Source organism: Lathamus discolor, chromosome 1 (genome assembly GCF_037157495.1).
Source record: "Lathamus discolor isolate bLatDis1 chromosome 1, bLatDis1.hap1, whole genome shotgun sequence".
NCBI lineage: Eukaryota > Metazoa > Chordata > Aves > Psittaciformes > Psittacidae > Lathamus > Lathamus discolor.
This window is the reverse complement of record NC_088884.1, coordinates 45,795,305-45,818,592: the sequence shown is the minus strand read 5'-3', so window position 1 is coordinate 45,818,592 and position 23,288 is coordinate 45,795,305. Positions and strand designations below refer to the sequence as shown.

The 23,288-nt window shown below is 37.7% G+C and overlaps 1 protein-coding gene across 4 annotated transcripts in view; it reads right to left on the bottom strand.

Moving 5' to 3' along the window:
• The window catches only part of TMTC2 (transmembrane O-mannosyltransferase targeting cadherins 2), a 252,735-nt gene that overhangs the window by 128,853 nt on the left and 100,594 nt on the right, over positions 1 to 23,288 (bottom strand). For 3 of the 4 annotated variants that reach the window (XM_065669680.1, XM_065669690.1, XM_065669700.1), the window contains exon 2: positions 20,627 to 21,197. The exons of the other annotated variant lie outside the window; for it this stretch is intronic. In XM_065669680.1, the coding sequence (XP_065525752.1) occupies positions 20,627 to 21,197 (571 nt within the window). The remainder of the gene's footprint in view (positions 1 to 20,626; positions 21,198 to 23,288) is intronic. 4 annotated transcript variants of the gene reach the window in all.

Below are 23,288 nucleotides of genomic sequence, written 5' to 3'. Positions count from 1 at the left end.
TACATCATGTGACAAGCACTTATGAAGCAAGGTCTTGTGTGGAAGCCTAAAAATACTAACAATTAGTTTTTAGAAATTGGTCAGAAAGTGACTTCCTGACCCCACACAATTTTTCCACAATGACTGAAAAGCAATGGTGTGTGTTAATCATGCTGCCAGTGCTGACATTCTTAGAGACACCTTCTTCTCTGCTATGCAAACCTATGAGATTAGACAACTTGTCCAATGGATTACAGTAATTGCATTAATTCCTAGATAAACACGTCTAGTGGGCATTCTGCCTGGTTTGGCCATCATGGTCCAGCTGAAGCACTTCCATCAACTTGTCAATCATGTCCTGATCGGCTTTCAGCACTCATGACCCTGGTGGGAAATAATGGGTGGTGGTTTATCAGATGTAGCACTTGTCCAGAGAGCAGGAGGGGGGAAGTAGCAGGGGAGGCACTGGGCAAACCCGTGGAATCTGACCTTTCACTTTGGGCACCTCCTCATAATTTGACTCTGCCCCAGCTGGATAACAGTCATGCTGTTTTATAGAAATCTTTTGTTAAGTAAGTGTGAAGTGTTCAGTACAAGTTCCTAATAGATTGCACATCTGGAAAAATGGGCAAACATGACCTGCATAAGGCCACAAATCTGCAGGCAGGCAAGGAAGCTTGCCCAGGTGGAAAACGACCACCTCTACAAGTTAAAATCTCTATTGTGCCAAACTAACTTAGTTGCAGTGAACAGTGAACTGTTGATGAGGAACGGCAAGACCTGCTAAAAGAAATACAGAGATAGAGCAGGTTTTCATACTGCTACAGTAGCCAGTGCAGCAGATAATAACCAAATGAAGAAACTCCCCACTTAATAGCATACTTACCTCTTCCATAAACTATGAGATCTATATGCAAATCACAGCATTTCTCTAAAGACTGAGATATTTCCAATCTTTACACTGCTATCTTCACAGTCATTGTTAATGAAACAACTTGGCAGAACTGAGAAGAGTCTGATAAATTTAACATACATAAAAGAAGGGGAAGATATTTTTATTATTTTAAACATTAAAGCATTTAAATTGTTGCAGACTATTTTCAACACATTTTTATGACAATTTACTTGACAGGGGAGAGAAATGACAGCACAACCTGAGAGGCTGGTATTTCCCAGGGATACACAATAAAACCATTTTCTACAACTACAACTATTGATTTTACCTTTAAAGCAAAAAAAAAGAAACAAATATTCTTTGAAAGCTCTGAAGTAGCTTTAGAAAACCTATAAGGGATTGAGAACTTTGATCAAGAAGCCAAAGAGAACATTATATCTTAAATAAGGAGCGAAGAAAAAAAGAGGGGAAAAAACCATTTGGCAACTATGTTCATGGCAACATTTTTAAGCAGATTGGCAAAACCGAAAGATTAAGTGATTCAGTATCAAACAAAAGATGAAGTATCTTTCCTTGATAGCAATTAATAAATACTAGAAAACCTAAAGAACATTTTGAATAGCTACTGTAAATTAAAACTTTGGCTACGAACTGGAGAATCTTTCAGCTAATTGACAGGCATCTGTCTTCAGACTGTATTAAAAAGAACTTTTTTGTACATGCACACCACCCAGACTCTCCTAAAAACTGTACACAGAGTAGTGTTTTGGAATCCCCACCACAAAAAGCAAGGGAAAGCAAAATGATAAGAGAAGATAACATGTCATGGGTCACAGTGGACACAGGCCTATAGGGAGAGGACTAGTTTGGTAACTATCCTTTTCCAGCGTTTCCTTAATAAAATAAAATAAAAAAAAAAAATTTAAAAAACAAACAAACAAAAAAAAAAACCCAACCAAAAAACCCAGACTGAAATCTCTCTCCTTGACTGACGGACACTGTTTTCAAAAGTGAAGCACTTGCAAGATTCATTAAAATTGCATTCAGAATAGAGAAGAGACATCAAGTTGCCCTGAAAGAAAAATAAATCAGGAGCACCTTGTTAGACACCAAAAATCCAAGTAGCAGCAACACATTCTGAGTTCTTAAAAACTCTAGTTTCTGATAAAACATCATCTGAAGACTGTTAACCTGCTAAAAATCTTTTGTGCACTAAAACTTGTTAATTCTATATCTATACTTTAATAATACCAAAACTGGGGGGGTCTGTCACCTCCCAAGGAATCATACTTTATATCTGTGCTAAATATCAGACACACCTTCTGACAAATCCTATTTTATTATTTGTTTCTGAATATTTTGAACGAGGAAGAGTTTTCATATCAGATGATACAGTGCTACATAATGCTTACTTGATGTTCTTAAAGATCCTTCCAACCTCAGTGACTCTATAATCTTATGATTCCGTAAAAGCTGCTGTGTAAGTGATGATGGAAAGGAAATTATGTTTCAAATTCAGATGTTCCAACAGAATACCCTTCTACTTCTGCCTGATAGTACCTAGAAGTAGGAATACCTATCAATATCACATAAAAGCTTATGTATATTTGGAGAAGTGCGAAAGAAAGGACAAAAAAAAATATTTTAAGCCACACACAATTAGTCTGCAAGCATGCAACAAAGTCTGCTTTCCACTAAATGCACCTCCCAAGACAAGATTCAACACAATACGATGCGATTTTTCAGAATTCAGAACACGCTGCTCCTACTTGCATTTTTGGTGCCTAACAAGGTGCTCTTGAGTTATTTTTCTCTCAGGGCAACTTGATGCCTTTTCTCCATTCTGAGTCCAATTTTAATGAAGCTTGTAAGTGTTCCACCTTTGAGAACATAGTGTCCGTCAGTCAAGGAGAGAGAATTTGACAGAGAAACAAAAGTAAATGAGTAGTAAGGTGGACAGAAATACCAAGCATGGTAATATAAGCTGGGGTGTCTTTTAAACTAAACCTACACTAAAACACCACTAGTAGTTTCTGATACACCACCAGCCAAAGACTGTTAACTTGCTAAAAAAAAAATCTTGTGACCCAAAACTTGCTGATTTTGTATCTATACTTTAAGAATACTAAACCTGTTTTTTTGTCACTTTCCAAAGAATCATACTTTATGCTGTGTGCTAAATTTTGACCTAGACAATTTTTATAGCGGCATTATAAACTCTAGAAATAAGTTTGGAAGTAACATCTACTTGTTGAAGCCACTTTAGGAGGATACTGGGAGGAAAGTATCAACAATGTTATTTTGTCGAAGAGGTGGGGAGAAGTTAACACCAAGATGGCTAAAATTGCTGCGGTTCAAGTATTATCATGAAGAGTTCTGAAACAAAATACCATCTGGAGCACAAAATAAAATTTGAAGAATTATAACAGGTATACACACAGAAGGAATAACGGCTGTGCTAGCCACCTGTAACTGGCAGACACAGATTTTAATATATTTCTATTTCTCTGATTCATAACAAACTATCTACTTCTAGTACTTGGCATCAGGTCTTTGTTTCTGATTTTGGTGAAGTAACCAAAGTGTGTTTTCCCCTTGCCCCTCCACACAAGTGACAATGCTGCTGAACTAGCCCATTTCCTTGATTCCTGCAGTCCTTTAGCCATGGCTGTGACAGATGCCGTGGTACACCCTACAGTGCTGATGAGGTGGTACTTCCCTGATTCATGCCTGGAATGTGCTACTAGCAGTCATCTGTGCAGTTACAGATTAAACGTTAAAACTGTCAGCTTAAGACTTATCTTTTCCTACTGGCTTTTCCCTAAGCCATCTCAGTGATGTGGATCTCAACAAGCTTTATTCTTGCTTAATAACTGAGAAGCACCCTGGGGTCTGAAGACTCCATTATAAATATACTCGCTGATCAACTTTCATTAGAACTTACCTTCAGACTGACAAGTTTGGTTGTAAGTGGCATCATATGTAAAGTAGTTCATAAACAGAAAGCAGGGGACATTAGCTTTCTGTGAAAATGTATCATAACATTCGCTAATTTGAACAAAGATATTTTCCTTTTTAGGTTTAAAGCACGGAGGAGTGAAGTCTCCCTGGTGCTTCACACATATATTTTAATGACAATTTACTTGACAGGGGAGAGACATGACAACATAACCTTCTGAGAGGTTCGTATTTTCCAGAGATAGACAGTAAAAAATGAAGATATGCTACAAACTCTTCTACTTATCCCATGAGCACAAAAAATACGCTATCACTCAGATGCTTTTTAATCAGTTGCTGTTTAACATTCATCTAAACAAAAGTTAACAGTAAAAAGAAAGATTGGTCAAATGCATTTTAAAATCCTTCTTCATAATAAAAATTTCTAGTAGATCACTCCATCTCACTGTCAAAGTATCTCTAACATGGTTGATGGAGATGCATGGACAATTAGCAGGTCCTTCAGGTTCAACATTTTTTTGCTACTTGATTCTCTTGATAGAATATTAAAGATTATATATTTAGTTATGACTTTCAAATTTCCACCTTTAGGTTACAACTGATCACATTAAAATAATAATAACAGGGTGTGTCCTTGGGAGAGAGCTAATATGAGAGCAAGTGTTTTACGGTTTTACTATAAGAAAGTCTCCTAAGTCAAATTTACTGTCTTCGTATGTATAAATTAATTGGATTTAGATTTGGTGTGTATGACACTGTTCTGCTAAAGCAAAGGCCTATTTTGCAAAAATAACTTGAATGGAAGTTCCTGTTCCTGGTGTTGCTATGGCAGAGGACTGACCTGTCTTGCCAACGAGCTTATACAGCCAACTTACATTTTCTCCTCTCTTCTTAAAATTTACATTTTTATAGGTTGTGCTTCTTTGGGCAAAGCATGAAGGTAAAGACAAGATCTTAAAATATCAGGCAATTCACTGTGAATTAATAACACATTCCACTTTCGTAATTTATCTACCTTTTACCTCCTGATTATAAACTTTTCCAATCTGGCTATGTTCATATCATATAACAGACTTCCATCCTTAGGTTAAAGGAATAATCCCACAGTCTGTTACAAGGACGGCTCATTCTTTGCTACAGGACATGAAAAAGTCGTTTCAAGCATTATATGTTTATTATTCATTTATTTAAAAATTAAGAGTCAACTCCTAGTCCTCATTTTGCTGAATTTACCTATTTTTTTGCTTCCTTTATTTAAAAAAAAAAAAAATAATAACAAACAATAAAATCAATGCATTTATCCCCCAACCTTCTGCTGCTCTTGTCTGGTTTCTAACATTTTTTACCCATGATTATCTCATGTGGAGAAAATTCTGAATAAGTTTTGGCTTTCAAATATTAAAATATATAGCAAGGAATAACTTCATTCCCGCATTATGGTAGCATGACACATTCTGCAGAATTTATTTCAATGGTGGCGTCTCTCCTGATGCAGCATACAGACATTCAGCTTGAATCCACTGATCTTCATCTTTAGATGAAGACGTCATAGGACACTCTTTCACGATTAGCATCTTCAGATTATTCATCTCCTAACATCTGGTTTGTATTTTGTAACAACACCCAAAATTTCTTTAGACAGCTGGCCTTTTTTCAAAAAAATCCACTGCATTAACTAGCATATTTTAAAACAAATTTTGATATGCACATTTCTAATCCATTTTTGGTAGTAGTTCTTAAATGGTTACTTATGTCCTCATAAATTACAGGACTCTACACCTCTCTAATTCAATCCCAATGGCACTCTTCTGAAGTAATAGTTAATACCGTAAGTTAGCACACCTGGAATGGTAGAAAGGGCAAAGCTGTATCCTAAATTTAGGTCTGGTAATTATTTCTTTTACCTGAGTGAACATCTGTGGTCATTAGTTTTAGATTATCATTTCTTGCAAGCAAATTCACTCTAATCTCTTACAGCCACTTTGAAATTTCACATCATTAAGTTTAGGTCCCCTCTTCCAGTTCTGAACATACACTTGAGCACAACAGAGTGCCTATTAAAAAAAAACAAACACTTGGCAACTAAAAAAATCACAGCAGATGGGCAGGTGCACAGAGGCACAGGGGTTGAGCTCAGTAGGCCAAAACAAAACCAAACCAAAACAAAACACCCTTTTCAGATGCTCCATTGTAATAAAAGGGCAACATAGATAAAATAATGCTGAGCCATCTGGAAATGTTTCAGATGACCCAAAAAGATTACTTCTGTTACAGAGCTGTCATTTGCGTTATCTCCTTTCACTTGTGGTATACTTGAGTCCTTTAATTTCAAAATCTTCTACAAATTTCCTTAATGCATTTCAGGGACTCTTATAAATATTTACAAAGATGCAGCATAGAAGAGGCCCAAATATAAGTCTCTAACATCTGAGTTATTTGAGACAAAGTAATTTAGCTCTCTGGTTTGCCTGTCAGCTACCCAGGTTTTGGTTCACATGGTAACAGTCTTAACCAATACATACTTTCAAAGCAAAATTTATATGGATAAGAAACATACTAAAAGTACAGGATTTGAACTTTTGACAACCAATTCTTTAAACTACTAGAAAGAATTTTCGTATCTTTAAATTTAATTATTTACATTATAAAATTTAGAATTTCTAGGTAGGATGAATCACCATCCCTTCTGAAGCTTACTATTAGAACAGTGTACGATCTACATACTAAATGAATGCATACCAAAATATGAATGTATACATATTCCTCTCTGCATAGTGACTTCTACCAAGTGTGAAACTAAAACATTCAACCCTGAGCTGTAATACAAAGAACTCAAGATTCAATGACATTATGAATCCATATTTTTCCTATTACATTCCATTCTCTTCATCATCTTGTTTTACTTTGCCACCTTTATAAACAAAATAAATAGGATTATATTCATATATGATGTCCCTTGTTTCCCAGCTGCTTGAACTAGGTTGTTATTCTTAGAAAATTATTTTAGTATTTATTTAAGTCTGTATCCTGGGTTTGGGTGGGGTGGGGTTTGGGGGTCTTTTTCAGACCCTTCTCATTGTCTCTAATGAAGTTCTTCCCCTTCTCCATTGCTAACAGTCTCTCTCACTTCACTCTTTGGCAGCCATTAAATCATTCTAGTTTTCACTGCCCTTGAGTTTCCTCTGAAAGACTTATCTGCCCATGTATTATTTTATTTTCTTTTTACAAAAGTTACGTTGTTTGTTATTAAGAACACTTGGTAACTTCATGAGAAAATGCTTCTTGGTACAAAATCATGTCTCACAATCCTGGTATTTCCAATCACTTACCCACTTTATCTTATATTTAAGCAGCCCTATGACAATCTTGTATTCTTTTCTGAAACATATCAAATCTGGATGTCCCTGACAGGCAGTTCAAATAGGCTAAAGCAGATTAACTGTGATTCAGCAATTTTCAGAAATTCTGACTTTGCATCAAGCATTTAAATGTGAACTTCACTCAAATAATTTTTTGCGCATGCTTGGAGAAACATCACAGCTTTTTAGAGATGGGGGATAAAGCTTATAAAACAAACCTAAACTCCAGATTAAGGTATATGTACAATAATCCCACCCTTGGATACTGGAGAAATCTTCTAGGAGAACAATAATCCTTTAAAGTCCTCTGTGCCAAGTGGGGTCCCAAACAGTATGCTTAATGTGGAAATTTATTAACCAGGCTTCAGTAGCAGCCATAGCTGCACTAACATTTCCTATTTGAAGTCACTGTGGGTAAACATTGAGGATTTATTTTAGTGTATTACCCACTGCTGATTTTTTTAACATCCAAAGGACATAATAGTCTCCCATGAAAGATTTTCTCTCTGTATGACAGAAAAAACAGTCATCTTTCCTTTTTCTGCTATTTCTCCAATAACTTAAAAAATATCAAGATAACTTTATTGCAGGTGGACCTCAAAAACCATGCATTATCTTGTCAGAAAACAAAATGCCTTTTTACTAATTCTTTCAGAGTTTAGATCTTGTTTAACCAGTTTCCCATTTCTGGGGGAGTATCTCTAGATATCCCCTCTTCAGGCCTAGTCGTTTGTGGCCTACATATCAAGAAAACATGGTCAAATAGTGACCAGAGCAAAATTTGTGAAACAAATCTTGACTAAGAACTAGTAATATCTTGAAAACAAGTTTGTTCACTCATAAAAAAAAAAGTTTAGCATTAGTTACATCAGAACTAGATTTCAAACCATTTTCACAGCAAGGAAGAACCTCACTATTACCCACATACAAGTAGAGTTGCAACCATAATGGCTTAACCATATCATAAAGGCAGCTCTAGTTGATCATCAAACATATCAATAAATAAAAAAAAAAAAAAACCAACAAAACAAAAACCAAAAAAAAAAAAACCCCAACAAAACAAAACACAGAAACCAAATGGCAGCAGCAACTTTTGATCGTGCAGCCCAGGTTCATGGTTCAGTAAGATCTCCACAGGACAATGCGCCCAGAAAAAGCCAGCAGTCTCATGTTAAAAATACATGGCTTTTACTCTTAAGGACAGCACACAAAATGAGGATATAACGTTCAAGTGCAGAAGTGCTGAAGTTGTAATAATGTGAACTGGACATTTACATTTAACTAAGCTTTCACAAGGAGTCTGTACTTCTGCAAGAGCCTATGTAATTCACATAGCTGTACCGGCCAGCTAATGGCAGAATATATCAGATTACCAAAAAACTATGCAGAAAAATACGAGGTATTTAAATTTCCACAGGCACCAACACTGTCATCGGGGGGGAGGGGGTATTGAAAACAATTTACTCATTTCCTTTAATGCACAGAAAATTGAGTTTCTTAGAAGGATTCAGCAAAAACTTCAGCTATGTTATAATTCAAGATGCAAACACATATTATTTTAAAATGCAGTTCTAGGATTTTTAACGAAAACATTTCTGAGCCATTTTGCTGTGCCTCTTCGTGTTGACAGGCCTGGAAGAAGTCTGCTGATGCCAAGCAGCATGGCTTCATGGCTTTGAGACTCACAAAAATGTTAAGTCTACAGTGAGTTTCTAGACAATCATGTTTGGAGGTCTTGAATACCTTTTTTAAAAACAAATCTAAGTATTTCAAATTGTTTGTGTATCACAGTAATGTACATTTAACCAAAATACTGCAAGCAAGCCCAGAGGATGACAGAGCAAAGCAGACCGTCTGACAGACAAAACTTCCCCTGAGGGTCTGAAGCTGTCTGCTACACTACAACTAAAACAAGCAACTGTATTAAAATATGAATTTATTACCCCAATAAGGCAGTATGCTGGTTGCTAACCACCAAGTGCCACAGAATGCAAGGGCACATACCAAGTAAGATTTTATAAAATTTCACTTTTCATTAGTTTCCCAAAACTAAGAAAACGCACAAACACTGCCTGCAATAAGGATAGCAGACAGGTGCTGCAAACTCCGGCTTGTAAGAACAGCTCTGCTGATTACTATAGGAACGGTTAGCCTGCATAGATACCAGAATTTGGGCTTCTCTATTGCATATTCAGATTTTCATTCAGTTCTTCATTTTTGTCATCATTGCTTCGTCCTCCCTTTCTTCTTTACACTTCAGGCAGCCAGTCCAAAGAGTTGTCTTTAAGCAGGCATCCTATTCAAATATACGTGGTAGGTGGGTGGGGTGGGAATAAGCACTTTAATTAGGACTGGTATAGACCTGAAGCTAAAAACACTGAGCATTAAGGACTACGTGAAATAGCACTGTTGTGGTTTAAACCCAGCCACACGGCTCGTTCACTCACTACCCCACCTTTTCTCCCTCATTCTTTCCTTCCCCCCCGCCTCCCCACTCCCGGAGGGATAGGGAGGAGAATCAAGAGAATGTAACTCCCACACATTGAGATAAGAACAGCCCAGTAACTAAGGTGTAACATAAATCACTACTGCTACTATCAATGATAATAAGAGAAGATAACAAGGGAAGAGAATACGATACCACCGCCAAACGAGTCTGACCCCTCCAAAGAGAGCTCGTGCCTTTCTGGGTAACTCCCAGTTACCTCCCTGGGCATGACATGCTGTGGTATGGAATACCTCTTTGGCTAGCTTGGGTCAGGTGTCCTGTCTCTGCTTCCTCCCAGCCTCCCCTCATCCCTGGCAGAGCATGAGACTCACGAAGTCCTTAGCCAGAGTAAACACTACTTAGCAACAACTAAAAACATTGGTGTTACCAGCTCTGTTCCCAGGCTGAAAGTCAAAAACACAGAGCTGCACCAGGTACTAAGAAGGAGAAAAACTGACTGCTACAGCTAAACCCAGGACAATAAACTACGAAATCATTGCTGCTTCAGAATAAGATTAGCATTTCAGACTGAATTTATTTCTAGTAGGAAACCAGGCTATAACTGATATATGCCATGTAGCTATTATATATCACTTCCTTACTGGATACAGATTTGCAGTCACAAACAGGAATAAGCAGATATCATTAAAGAAGCTGCACTGACACCTGTATCTTCATTAGTTCACCTGATGATGGCAGGAGTTATTATCAGATTATCAGAGCACAGAGGAGCCATCTGGGTACTGCAGAGCCTTGGAGACCAACCTGAGAGCACAAGGACACATCAACCTTTTTGCTAACGGTGCAATCACAGATTGCTGACAACACACCATATCATGAGGAGGGCAGTGCCAAGGTAGAAACACTTACTGGCAAGAATCTAGAGCTAATATAATACTATATACACCATGGTCTATGATGGAGTGAAACCAGTGTACTAGACTGAAAATTGATGGACTCAAGAGGTGTGGGTTTTAAAGTTATGTTTAGAAACACCTATCTTCAAAATATAACAACACAGAGCTACCAAAACAATAATTAAAATATGAACAGCGACAGATTGCACTTTTGTGTTTGGTTTTTTTTTTTTAATTTGGATTACATATAATACCAAAAGTGTAACTGCAGCTAAAAAGTGGGACTGTTTAGAGATCACGTAGTCTGCCACAACTGCACCCCGCTCACAAATTTTGTCTTACAGTACTCTTCATATCAAGTTCTTGGTTAACAGCTCAGGTCAGAAGAGGTAAAAATATTTAATGGTTTAAAAAAAAAATAAAAATAAAAAAAAAAAAAATCACTCTAAGAAATTGCTAATTTCCACAGACTTCAAATTACAAGAAGCCAAAAATCCTATATATAAAGTAGCCCAAAGAAACAAGACCTAAAGTTAAAAAAATTGGCACTGCTTCCATTTTTAAACTCATGAGAGCTATTTTGTGGTGGTGTTTTGCCACTTCTAATAACGTCTTTTAAGGTGAAAAGTCTCCAAGTAAGAGATAGAGCTACAATAAATGTGCATTTTAAAAATAAACTGTAATCTAACAATCCCTACTATATAAACACTGCTGTTGATGCAAGCTTCATTGTGCTCTACAGCAGTACAAGCTGCCCAGGATACTTTTAAAACAGGCAGACTAAAACATGCAAAAAATTTATCCATAACCCCCAAAGTCCTGTTTTCTGGGAGAGAAAGAATTTACAGAGACTCGATACAATTCTAGCCCCTCTTTTTCCCCATTCCCTCATTGCCTTTATTAACTCAATATGCCCCTACACTCACTTTAAAGACTTTGTTGCTATGGGAATTCCATATTTTATTGTCAAGGAGAAAAACAAGATTTTGGTGATTAAATGTCACAGAAGCTCTGACTTTTGCACAACCCAATCAAATCTACGGCCTTAGAAGTAATCTGTATATGTGTCTGAAACTCTTACCATTCTGATCATAAAAGGGCACATATGTTCTACCTTGCATGTAAGAACCAGGTACACAAATTCTCTCTCCCTTCCCCCAAAAAGCTTCTGGACAATTTTAACACAATTTACTCATGTGCATTTTCAATTAGTTTCCTAGAAACTTAGGAACAAAAATATTTTGTTTCCCCCTCCTCCCAGCATGGACTATCTGCAGCATAAAGGGATTCTTCTCTTTTCTAAGAGACATTCAAGGTTAGCGAAGCTAGAAATTTACCTCCTACCAACTAACCCATAAAGTCAGCTACAGGATTGAAAGCCTGGGTTCCTTCCCCCCACATTCCTAATCCACATTGCAGGAGGAAAAATAAATACAGGCATATGTACCAAATACTGTTCAGTTCCCCCAGTAAATATGCCAGAAAATGTTTGCTGCCTTCTATCACAACTAGCCGTTTCCACTGTAAATCTCATACAGTTGTGTGTTTTCCTCCTTTTTAATACTGTAACTGTCTACACAGTTGAATGTTTAGAATCACTCAGCTTGGAAAGAGTGTGCAAGTAATCATTAAATCATTATGACTTAAATGAAAATAAGCATAAGCCAGGAAATTCAAAATTAAACTCAATACCAAGAGAAAAGCCTCCCTCATGTCTCCGGGTTTATGTGTGCTCCTGCTCCTTCAAAAGATGTTCTCCTAGGTCTGGAATCAGAGCTCATGCTAACCAGGAATAGCTCTCTCTTGGGTAGGACTCCAGAAAGACAATTGTCTTTGAAAAATACAGTTCTACTGAATAGTCTGCAGTGCTTTCTGAGCACTACAGTTCTGAAACTTAGGTGACTACAGTTAAGATACTCAAAAAATCAGGAGCCTGATCTTCACATACTCTCAGCAGCATTATCTTTCCCAAAGGTGCTGTAATGCACTGCTGTGAGTAAGAACTCAGAGCATCCAGAAGCTGCAAATGCTCCCTAAACTATATGATCCTGACTGGGGACATAGGTTTATCTTTTCTGACACTACTACACTGAACCCTGACTGCTGAGAGCAGCCTAAGATTGCTATTTAGCTGTGACTGACAAAGCGGAATGGGTTCATTCAGGAAAGCTCACTAGGAGCTACAAGCATTCATCACTGCATCAAATCAGGACATTTAGCTGCCTGAACAAGACATTAGGAGGCTAACAAAGTACCCACGATTGAACATCTGTATGCAAGGCACAGGTATAAACTTTCTGTGTGGCATTTAACAAACCCAGTACATACTTGATTACAATCATGAACGTGTGCATTTTAACTAAGACACCAAATTAGATTTAAGTAGAAAGGTGTGACTCCCAAAGCAAATCATAGAATCATAGAATAGTTAGGGTTGGAAATCGACATGAAAGGAATTACACCAGATGTTGAACTCATTACGGTGACACTTAGCTTTACCATTGTATGTTGTTTTTCCCATTTTGTAGCCAGTGCCCAGACAACTGACTCATGGCAGAAGCAGAGCTAGAAGGGAAGCGGTCATGGCTTTCCAGCTGGTGAACAAATGGAAAATTGAAGATAACCAGAGCTACATACATTTCTTATCCCTCAAAGTTCACAGGTACTCAGGTACCCTTATCTCAGCATAATATAATATGTTGTTCCAAAGGTACTGATATTTTAAGAAAGAAAATTGCCAGCAGTTAGAAAAACAGTTTTACAAAGCTTCTTCAATTCAGGAGCTAAAGAAATCACCAAGATGAAAAAAAACCCTAACACCTGCAAATGTTCCTAATGTTATGAAACAGTTGTTACATGCTAGGGTAAATTTGGTGCTTTCATTTGATTCCTTAAATATTTTGAAAACATTAAAAGCTAGGAGAAAAACATTGTCAAATTGATATTACTTGCAAAGGTTTTGTAAACTGGAAAGGAGCAAGCCCACCAATGCCCTGTAATTAAACAGCACCATGAGAAAGTCACACTGTTCTTGATGTTAGTAATTGGCATGTAACCTCAGAATAAAAAATAAGTGCTAACACCAACTGTGCAAAGCCCCTGGAAGCTTTTTTACTCTATGCCTCAAAGAGATCCCTTTTAAGCCAGGGGAAAATGCGCTGGGTTTGGCTGGGATATAGTTAATACTCTTCATAGTAGCTGGTATGGGGTATGTTTCAGATTTGTGCTGGAAACTGTTTACAATTCAGGGATGCTTTAGTCATTGCTGAGGAGTGCTCACACAGAGAGTCAAGGCCTTTTCTGCTCCTCACCCCACCCCACCACACTAGTGAGCAAGCTGGGGGTGCACAAGAGGCTGGGAGGGGACACAGCCAGGACAGCTGACCCCAACAGATCAAAGGGATATTCCATACCATATGACATCATGCTGAGCAGATAAAGCCTGGGGAAGAAGAAGGAAGAGGGGGACATTCGGAGTGATGGTGTTTGTCTTCCCAAGTAACTGTTACATCTGATGGAGCTCAGCATTCCTGGAGACGACTAAACACCTGCCTGCCAATAGGAAGTGCTGAATTAATTCCTTACTTTGTGCAGCTTTTGCTTTACCTGTTAAACTGTCTTTATCTCAACACAGGAGTTTTCTTACTTTTACCCTTCTGATTCTCTCCTTCATCCCACTTCAGGGGGAATGAGTGAATGGCGGCATGGGGTTTTATTGTCAATTGGGGTTAAACCATCAAAGGGAAGAATGGAAGAACGCAGCATCATTTGCATGCTATCATGCATTATAAAGCTTATGCAAGACTGAAGACAGTGACAACTTTTCTTTAGCAAACTAACCTCTCTATTAAATTGAAGGTTCTATGTGTGTTCACAATCTCAGTAAATATGAGAAGCTTCTCTTTTTTTTTAAATTTACTTACTCATTATTAAAGAACCCTTTGCCTTTTCCATCTTTCCAGAGAGGCATGCTCAAATACAGGCTCCAAAACATCATTGTAGACTTCAGATGGATAGACAAACATAACGCAGATTTTAGTAGTAATTCCAAAAAGACATTAAAGATTTAATATTAAAATATAATCCATTTTAATCCAGTGACTTCACCAAGATAGCTTATGATTCCTCATTTGATTTGCTAAATTAGCCTTAGGATGCTGTACTTCTGTCATATGTGATCTGTTTCAGTGGTTTAAATCACCCCATGAAAATATTTTCAGGAAACAACAGTTATTTATACGTATTGATGTCCAATTCAGTACCACTCCACTGACATCACAGGGACCTGCAGGAGATCACATCTCTGAGAAGAAAGATAGTAGACGCTAATCTTGCTTTTCTTATTTCAGGATCAAAAAGAAAAGCAGCGAGGAGCTGTGGGAACTACAGGAAACAACAGTATTAGCACTTGAAATTGTCAAGAAAGAAGTAAATTGCAAAAAGCTTCTTTTGTCTAGGAAATATCTGCTGGGGGGAAAAGGAGGGGTGGTCAAGACTATACAGGCCTCATGCTGCTGACATCCAGCAGAGTGAAGAGAAAAGCACCAGGCTGGCTCATCCGCAAACAGGAGCAATGTATGTGCAGGCACATTCATCTCAGCACTTCTACAATCTTGTACAACCTTAAAGCTGCCAGAAAAATTAACACCCAGCTGACCACCCAGAATGGGAGGTCACAGCTAGGGAACAACCTGGGCCCCAGCTGGCTATGTAGCTCCCAACCTTTTCTACAGCTCTTAAAGTGCTAAAGGTTACCCAGCCCACAAATGCAACATTTAACAGCTTACCACGCTTGAATATGCAGCTTTTCTTAGACAATATGAACCTGTGAGGGGTCAGGTCATGTTCTGAAGCTGCAATTTATTTATTATTTTTAACTACAACAAAAGTAGTCTCAAGGAAAAGACTGCTTACTAAATATCTGACTCTAGGAATTAATCTGTCTTGGGAGGGAGCAGCTGCTGCCCTAACAGTTTAAAAACTACATTTCAAACACACAGGACTAAGGCTGGACCATACCCACTCAAATGTTTGTTAGAAATAACTTGCAAAATAATGCTTACAGGTCAGATCTGCCAAAATACCCAGGCCTGTGGGTAAGTTCAAACATAATAAAATCCTTTAGATAGTAGAAAATAAACAGAAAATAAAACATCAAGCTAGATTTTAAATGGTGATAAAACACTTGCAAAATGGTATAACTTATAGATGGAGAAGAGGTGAAAAACCAGCAAGACCAACTACTGTGGTGCTAAGGCTTTCAAGCTCCTCACACAAGAAGGATAAAACTGTAAATTTAAATCAAGAGCAGCATTTTATTTTGAAATTGCTTTCCAAAGCACAGTTCTAAAAAGTAGCAACTTCAAAGAGTAAAGAATGTCTAAAGTGGCTTATTTCAAGTTTAGAGTGCTCTGAAAAATTAGCAGCTTTATCTAATACCCAGAAGGAATCATACATATCCCTCACAACTAAAGCTGACACAAGACCATAAAATAAAGTAGTGTTTTATAAAACTTGGTTTGGTGGTTCACCATGTCATCCATGGAGGCCCCAGGTTTACATCACTACCTTAGATAAAATATAGGCCTCCAATAAACTTGCTTTTTACAAAACCAATACTGTTATAATAGCACAGAAGGTTAGATAATGCATCCTGCAATCCAATTTGTGGTTCACTCTAAGCTATAGATACCAATAACTAATTCCACATGTGAGACAGACCTCCCAGAGGGAGATTTTAATCAAATAAGTGATGGTAAAAGCGAGGTTTAGTATAACTCCCTGTACTAACTGTATGTTGATCCGGTAAAATGTTACTGTACTTTAACAGTGGAACATTAGTAGAACACACATCTGGTTTAGTTATTTCTGTAAAGCAGTTTGTACACATAAACCACAGAGCAGTAATTATTTTATCATTACAATTATATTAAAAATGAGCTTTAAATGCATTTGCCCCATCTTTTTAACTACTAATGTTTTTCAGCTCCATTCCCACTTTAAAAAAAGAAAACGGGGCGGGGGGGGGGGGGGGAGGAAGGGCAGTACAGAAAGGTTTATATTAGCTTTGTACTATTAACTGGACAGAAGACTCTGTACTGCAAAGTTGATTAATGGTTTTGCTCTCAAGCTGGAGATTGCAAGTACAAAAAAAAATAGGCCTCTGAATTTGCATATTTGCTATAATTACAAACTTGATCACAGCTCTCTCCCTTATTCAGGTTCCCCACCCCCACCCTCCCCCCACCCCCCACCCCTGCTACATTTTTGGTAGTTTAATTTGCACAAGTCTAGCTGCTGACAGGTACAATCATCTGATACCTATGATACATGACAAGTCAATCAATCTGCATACCTGCTACAGAACTTACACTGCAAATGACTCAAGGTCTAAAATGCTTAAAAATCAAACAAAAGCCTAACTTTCTTCCACAAATACCATTTTGCTATAGTAAAACACCACTTTTTTTAATTGCTCTCATTTCAGACAACTCATTTACGACCACAATAAATACACTTCCATCAAAATCTGCTGACTTAAAGACAGCAAATACATTCTTTTTAGCCTCTCAGACAGAACAAAATAGAGCTAACCAAATGAAACGAGGTCCAGACTGACAACTTTGCCAGCCAGAGTGAGAGCATCACAGGCAGACGGGAATACAAGTCTTGGCAAAAGGAAAAAAGTCAGCAGCCAAGTCCTACTGAATAACCAATACGCAGATGACAGGGAAAAGAGCTGGATAGTTTAGTAAGTAGCTATGATACACATTTTAAAAATGCATTAAGAATAGCTTCTAAATAAGGGGTCATATTCATCTGCTCTGCTGGTGGTCCTGCTCTGCAGCTGTCTTGTTCAGAAGTCCTGCCAGTCTACTCAGATTGCACTAGGATGCTCTCATGTATTTGATGTGACAAATCAGAACTCACATGACAATAAATGTGAACTCAGTAAGCAGCTAGTGGTCTTGTGTAGTAGCTACCATTTCATATTTATTGGACACTCAGCCAAAAGCTAAAAACAAAATGGAAAAAACAGGCTTGTCACCCCAGTGCCAACAGCTACCATCTGCTGGAGCATTTTTAAAGCTGCTTTTAGCAGCCCATCCTTCACTGACCATCCTGAAGAAGAGTCAGTGGTTTTACTACTCTCTAAACATAATTAATCATGTTTCAGTTTCCTCAGTGATATATTCTGAAAAATCTTACAGAAACCAAAAGACACATTCTGGCAGCAAGCCAGCCCAGGTCCTTCACTAGCCACTTCCCCAAATCCCTTGCTCTCCATTCCTTGTTTTTGCCCCTGCACCTCAGTTTTTCTCCAGCAGTATTTGAACTACTGCTGTTTGTGGGGCAGTAATGAGGACTGGATATAACTGACTTGATTAAGGTTTAAAATGACTCCTAAAGATCTATCTGGGGTATATCTGGGATTGGGGATATTTTTAATGGTTATTTTTTACCTTAATTTCCTCTCGGTTCCAGTCTGCAGTACAGCCTATGAAACAGTTGTGTTAGGTCAACTGTGCAGCATTTAGCTCAAAGTTAGGTAGGCTGAAAAGGGGTATCTCCTTTCTATGGTTCCATTACCAAGCATTCAGTTTCATATCAATACTGGTTACTTATTTAGTGCAGATACCAGCCAACCACCTCTTAAAAACATTTTCCTTTCTTCCTTGGCTCCATTCTACCCTTTTCCCCTCCAATGCACTACAAGAGACCATAACTTTTTTTTAGACTGTCCTTCTTGGTGTCTTTTATCCCCCCTTTCTCCTGCAGTCATCCTCCCCCAGTATTTAGATTGGGAAAACACAAAGCACAAATATCAGAACAGGCAAATGGACACAATTCTTTCTAATTGCCTAGACATTCTAATAAAGAGTTCTCTCACAAGATGGGGTTTTGTTTTCTCGGTTTGGTGGGAGGTTTTTTGTTTTCTCGGTTTGGTGGGAGGTTTTTTGTTTTGATTCAAAAAATGCTCAAGACAGTTGGATAACACAGAATGAGTCATCTGTATATGGCTGTTTTGGTCTCACACAATTTGCAATGCAGGAATGTCTTTTCAAGCAAGAAAAATGTAAGCAACAACATTACAGAAAAATAAATAAATAAACCTGATAATCCAAAAGTTGCTTGCTTAAGGAGATTTTACAGTTTGTTCTAGGAAGAAAGGATTTGTCAGTTCCTACTAGGTACACATTTTACTTAAGGTCAAAGCAGCAGCATGAGAAAGGCAACACCCAATGATTGAAAAGAGATGCAGAGTTGAAAGCTTTTTCATTTTTGTTTGAGTCTGTGCTTTAATTCTGCATAATGAAAAAATTAAACCATGGGCTACATACTTCAGGGTTTTCTTTTGATTATTTTAAATACAATACTTAAAAAGCAAACAAACAAAAAACCCCAACACTTGTCTTTATCACAGTATGTATAAACACACAGAACTGAAATAAAAACAAAGCTTTCAGTAAGAAAAGTTTGCTCTGTTCTTCCTAGTGTCTTCAGAAAAATTATTATTTTAAAATGCCAATCTTACAGCGCAATCATCTTGAAATCATTTGAAAATAAATCAAAAAAGTAATTTCAAATCAACAGGACAGCACCTAACTTGCCCTCCTGGTGAAGACTTGTCAAACATTCATCAGACATACTACAATCAAACTCCAAATTTCTTAACTCCAAGTTCATTGGCCATTCCCAAATTATCCACTGATACCAACTAAATAGCATCCTCTGAAAACAGCTGCCAGCCTTCCGATGCAGCAGGCCAAAAACAGTCTCAATAACCTCAACATTCTCTAAACACTTTTATGTCAAAGGCTAAAACTCAAAAGACAAAGGAAATATAAACACCATGGTAGTACTTCACAAAATACTGGCTGAGAAGAAGGCCATGCACTAAAATAATTATTTTCAGTATCTTATTTAGGCAAATTGTAATGCTTTTATTGCCCTAAAATGTTTGCATCAAACTGTGAAGCTCTCCAGAAGAATGAAACATTAACTTTCAGGGTGCTACTTCTGTTCCTCTTTGATGCACCTGTCTTTATTTATTTTGAATTTACAATGATTATCCTTACAAAAGGCTTGTATTTCACTCCTTTACTTCACATGGAGTGCCTGGGAACAGGAAGCTGCAATGCTAAAGGTAGAGGCCATGAAAAGTGGAGTACAAAAGACTATACAGACAACTACTCATAAATAGATTATAAAGCCCCCTTTTTTTTTTTATTATTGCCTTTCTTGGTTATATTTTACTGAAAAATGCAACAACATGCATCCGTATGAAACATTTTCCATTTGTTAAATCAGTATTTTTCTGAAAGAAAGCGATTTCACTGAAATTTAAATCACATATACTCAGATTACTCATTTGTATAGCAACTGGTGTAAATGAGATTTGATTTCAACTGGGGTATCTTGGTGCCAGTAAAATACATACAGTTTGGGGAGAAGGAAGTTAGTGGATTTTGGTGGGCTTGTTTGTTTGCTTGCTTATTCTACTTGTTTGCTCTTGGGCAAGAAGTTAAAAAATGAGAAACAGTCATTTTATTAAGACAATAATACATCTGAGTCATAGCTCCGACTAGGGGGAGAAAAAATACACGCCAAAGGCATGTGCCCAGGACTTATGCATCTGTTAAACTAGAACAATAAGAGCTCTATCTTTGCCTCAGGGAGCCTGTAGATTGTATCAGCTGCTGCACTTGCATGCCCCACCAAACTAAGCTGAGTTTGCAAGATACAAGAGGATAAGAGCATGAATGAATTCTTTGCAAAAGGCAGCCAGATATCCAGTGCTCAACAGTAAATGGAATGAGGAGGGAGCTGCTGGAAGCAAGGAAAGCAACTGAAAAAAAAATACATCCCTAGCGTCAAGTAATAGCAATGGATAATAACACATTGTTTAAACAAAATTTAAAAACCCCATACTAAACTGCTTTAAATGTTCTTTCAGCATTAGACATCTGTGCTTATTTTAGGAAGTTGACTAAACTACTAAGAATTACTGTGTACTTGAAAACTCATTTAGCACCTGTTTAACAGTGATTGAGGCCTTATGAATAGCTTATGGAGAAAGACAACTCACCTTGTACAAAGCAGGAATGATCTGGTGCATTTTCAGTCGATTAAATACAAAGATATCATACACAGCTGAAATGGCCAGAACAGTCACTCCTTGCTCCTTCCACAGCATGCTGCATCCTGCACATAGCCCCGTTCCCAAGATCCAGCCCCAAGTTCTTGGTGAGGAACCTCTGGTTGAGCAGTGCTTCACGTAACACATCAGAGAAAGCAGAAAGAAGAGACAGGCTCCAATGTCTGCCCTCCCTACAATCCCTGCTACAGCTTCTGTGTGGATCGGATGAGATGCAAACAGCAGACCTGCTATCAAGGTCCAATACCCATCCCCAAACAGGATCCTGGAGAAGTTTGTGAAAAGGCCTGTGACTGCAGCATGTAACAAGACATTTACAAGGTGGTAGCCCCATGGCTCCATCCCTCCAACAGCATGGTTAATACGGAAGGAGAGTGTGCAGAGAGGTCTGTAGGACTTGTGGCTCCCACTGTGAGTGAGCAGTGTCCCCCAGAAGTCATTGTAGAAGATATGGATCCATGGCGTCTCAGGCAGAAGGTCCTGGTTTGTCTTGATAGCTCGACTACAAAAGACAAATAAAAACTTAATTTCAACAGAAGGAAAAGGGTACAAATGAAAGGCTGTGAAAATGCAATCACACTGCTACCAGAAGAAAGAATGGTATTGCTTTGGTGCTGCTTTAATTTCAGCTTTAAATTTTTACAGGAGGTGTTAAAAAACTACTATCTATTGACTTCCCACTAAAGCAACATTTCCATATAAATTGGCTTTTAAAACACTGAAAACAGATGTTACACTGCTTCCATTATATTAAAACACCCTTCAGTGACATTCTTCTGGAGTAACCGGTTAAGATTTGATGAGTTATAATTAAAATGTAAAAGAAATATGAAAAACTGACAAACGCTACTGTTGAAACAACAGATTCTCCACTAATTCAGTACAAAAACCCCCAACTGGCCTTTTATACTGAAATTTTAATTTAGATGTTGGAATGGATCTCACTGACATGGATGAACAATAAATACAGCAGTTGGTAGGAGCATGCAAATCTCTGGTGCTGAACAGGGTACTCCCACAGCTGTCTGTACATATTTTAACTGACAATATTTTCTTCTAACACCTTGCTGGAGGCAGACAGCAGAATATTTTACAGATGAAAATAAACCTTCCTTTATATTTCTTGTATTTACAAATGAGGAAAAAGAAAACACTTTTAAGTTGTAGTAGCTTATGAATTCAAGTCTGTGTCAGCTTGGCTTGGAAAAAAAGTGCCGCAGCTTTTAGCATTTATGTTTCCAACCACCCTGGCAAGGACTGGTGCCAGCCATTAGCAGTCTCCATGTCTAATTCAGTACTGTAAAATTCTGTCTTGTATAGTATTTGTACAAATCCAATCATTTGCATTTAAAATTTATGCTGTGGGAGAAGGTGTGAGACCTGCTTATTGCAAAAAGATGACTAGAATTTAATTAGTTACTTGCCTTCATAAGCAAAGTTATATTTAAGCAATTCTTTAAAGATGCACTGTTATTACCACTGAGCTTAACTCATTTAGCATTTATTTTACGAGGATAATTAAGAATCCAGCCAGCTTAAGTCCCTTCAGTTAAAAATACTAAACGAGAGATGATTTATATCAAATTCTTTACTCATTCCCTCTTTCTGTGTTTCCAATAAATATCTTCCCATAAGTAACATTTTCTCAATTCACACAAGGGAGAAAAAAGAAAAAGAATTGTGTGAAACGCAACTCAGGCCTGCATTTGAAATGCGCTACTCTCAGTCATACTCCAAGACTCCCCTCACATTCTCCATTCCTCTGGACCATGTATCCAAATCCCTTTTTGTTTCATTTTATAGTATTAGTTTCAGGAATGTTGTCTTGTTCTATAAAGAAAAATGCTCAAACACTGATATACTATGCCACAGAACCTCCACGCAAATACTCTAAATACCATGCAGCTCAGCATTTCCATTGTCCAGAGCACACTGCTGTAATGCTTTCAGACAGGCTTCCTCTCAGCATGTCCTTTTGTCTCTGAGAATATGGAGGTTATGGAGAGGTCAGATTAAAACCTTTAAAGATCTAATGATGCTTTCTACAATACTTGAAAATTTTCATTTTGACTTCTGCTCATGCCATGGATTGGGTTGCTTGCATTTGTTTTCCCAACCCCACACACATTTTTCTCATTTTAGTCCAGTCACGAAGAATATCGGAAGAAAACAAGAATTTTGTTTTCACAATATTTATCTCATCCTTCTGTGTAGACCTTTCCCGAAACCTAATTCCTCTGTCTGTGATTTCAGTTTGTAGAATCACTACCAGAACCACTATCAGAAAACTAGGAATGCAGGAAGAATAAAGCAGGTGTTGGGCTAGAGAGAGTCCTTTCTCTGAGAGAAACATATTATGTTAGACTACAGATTCCCAAACACTAAGAATGGCAATCAGATGTCAGGATTTAGAGTTGACACCTTGACTGCAAAAGCATTTGCTTCTTGGGAAAATACTAAGAAAAATAAGGGGCAGTAATATCATCAGTACAACTGTCCCAACTGTATTCTGCTACAAAAAGCCTAAATAGTGCACCGGTTCATTCCCAGGAAATGGTAGCTCTTATTATATCTTTTACAAATGTGGCCATTT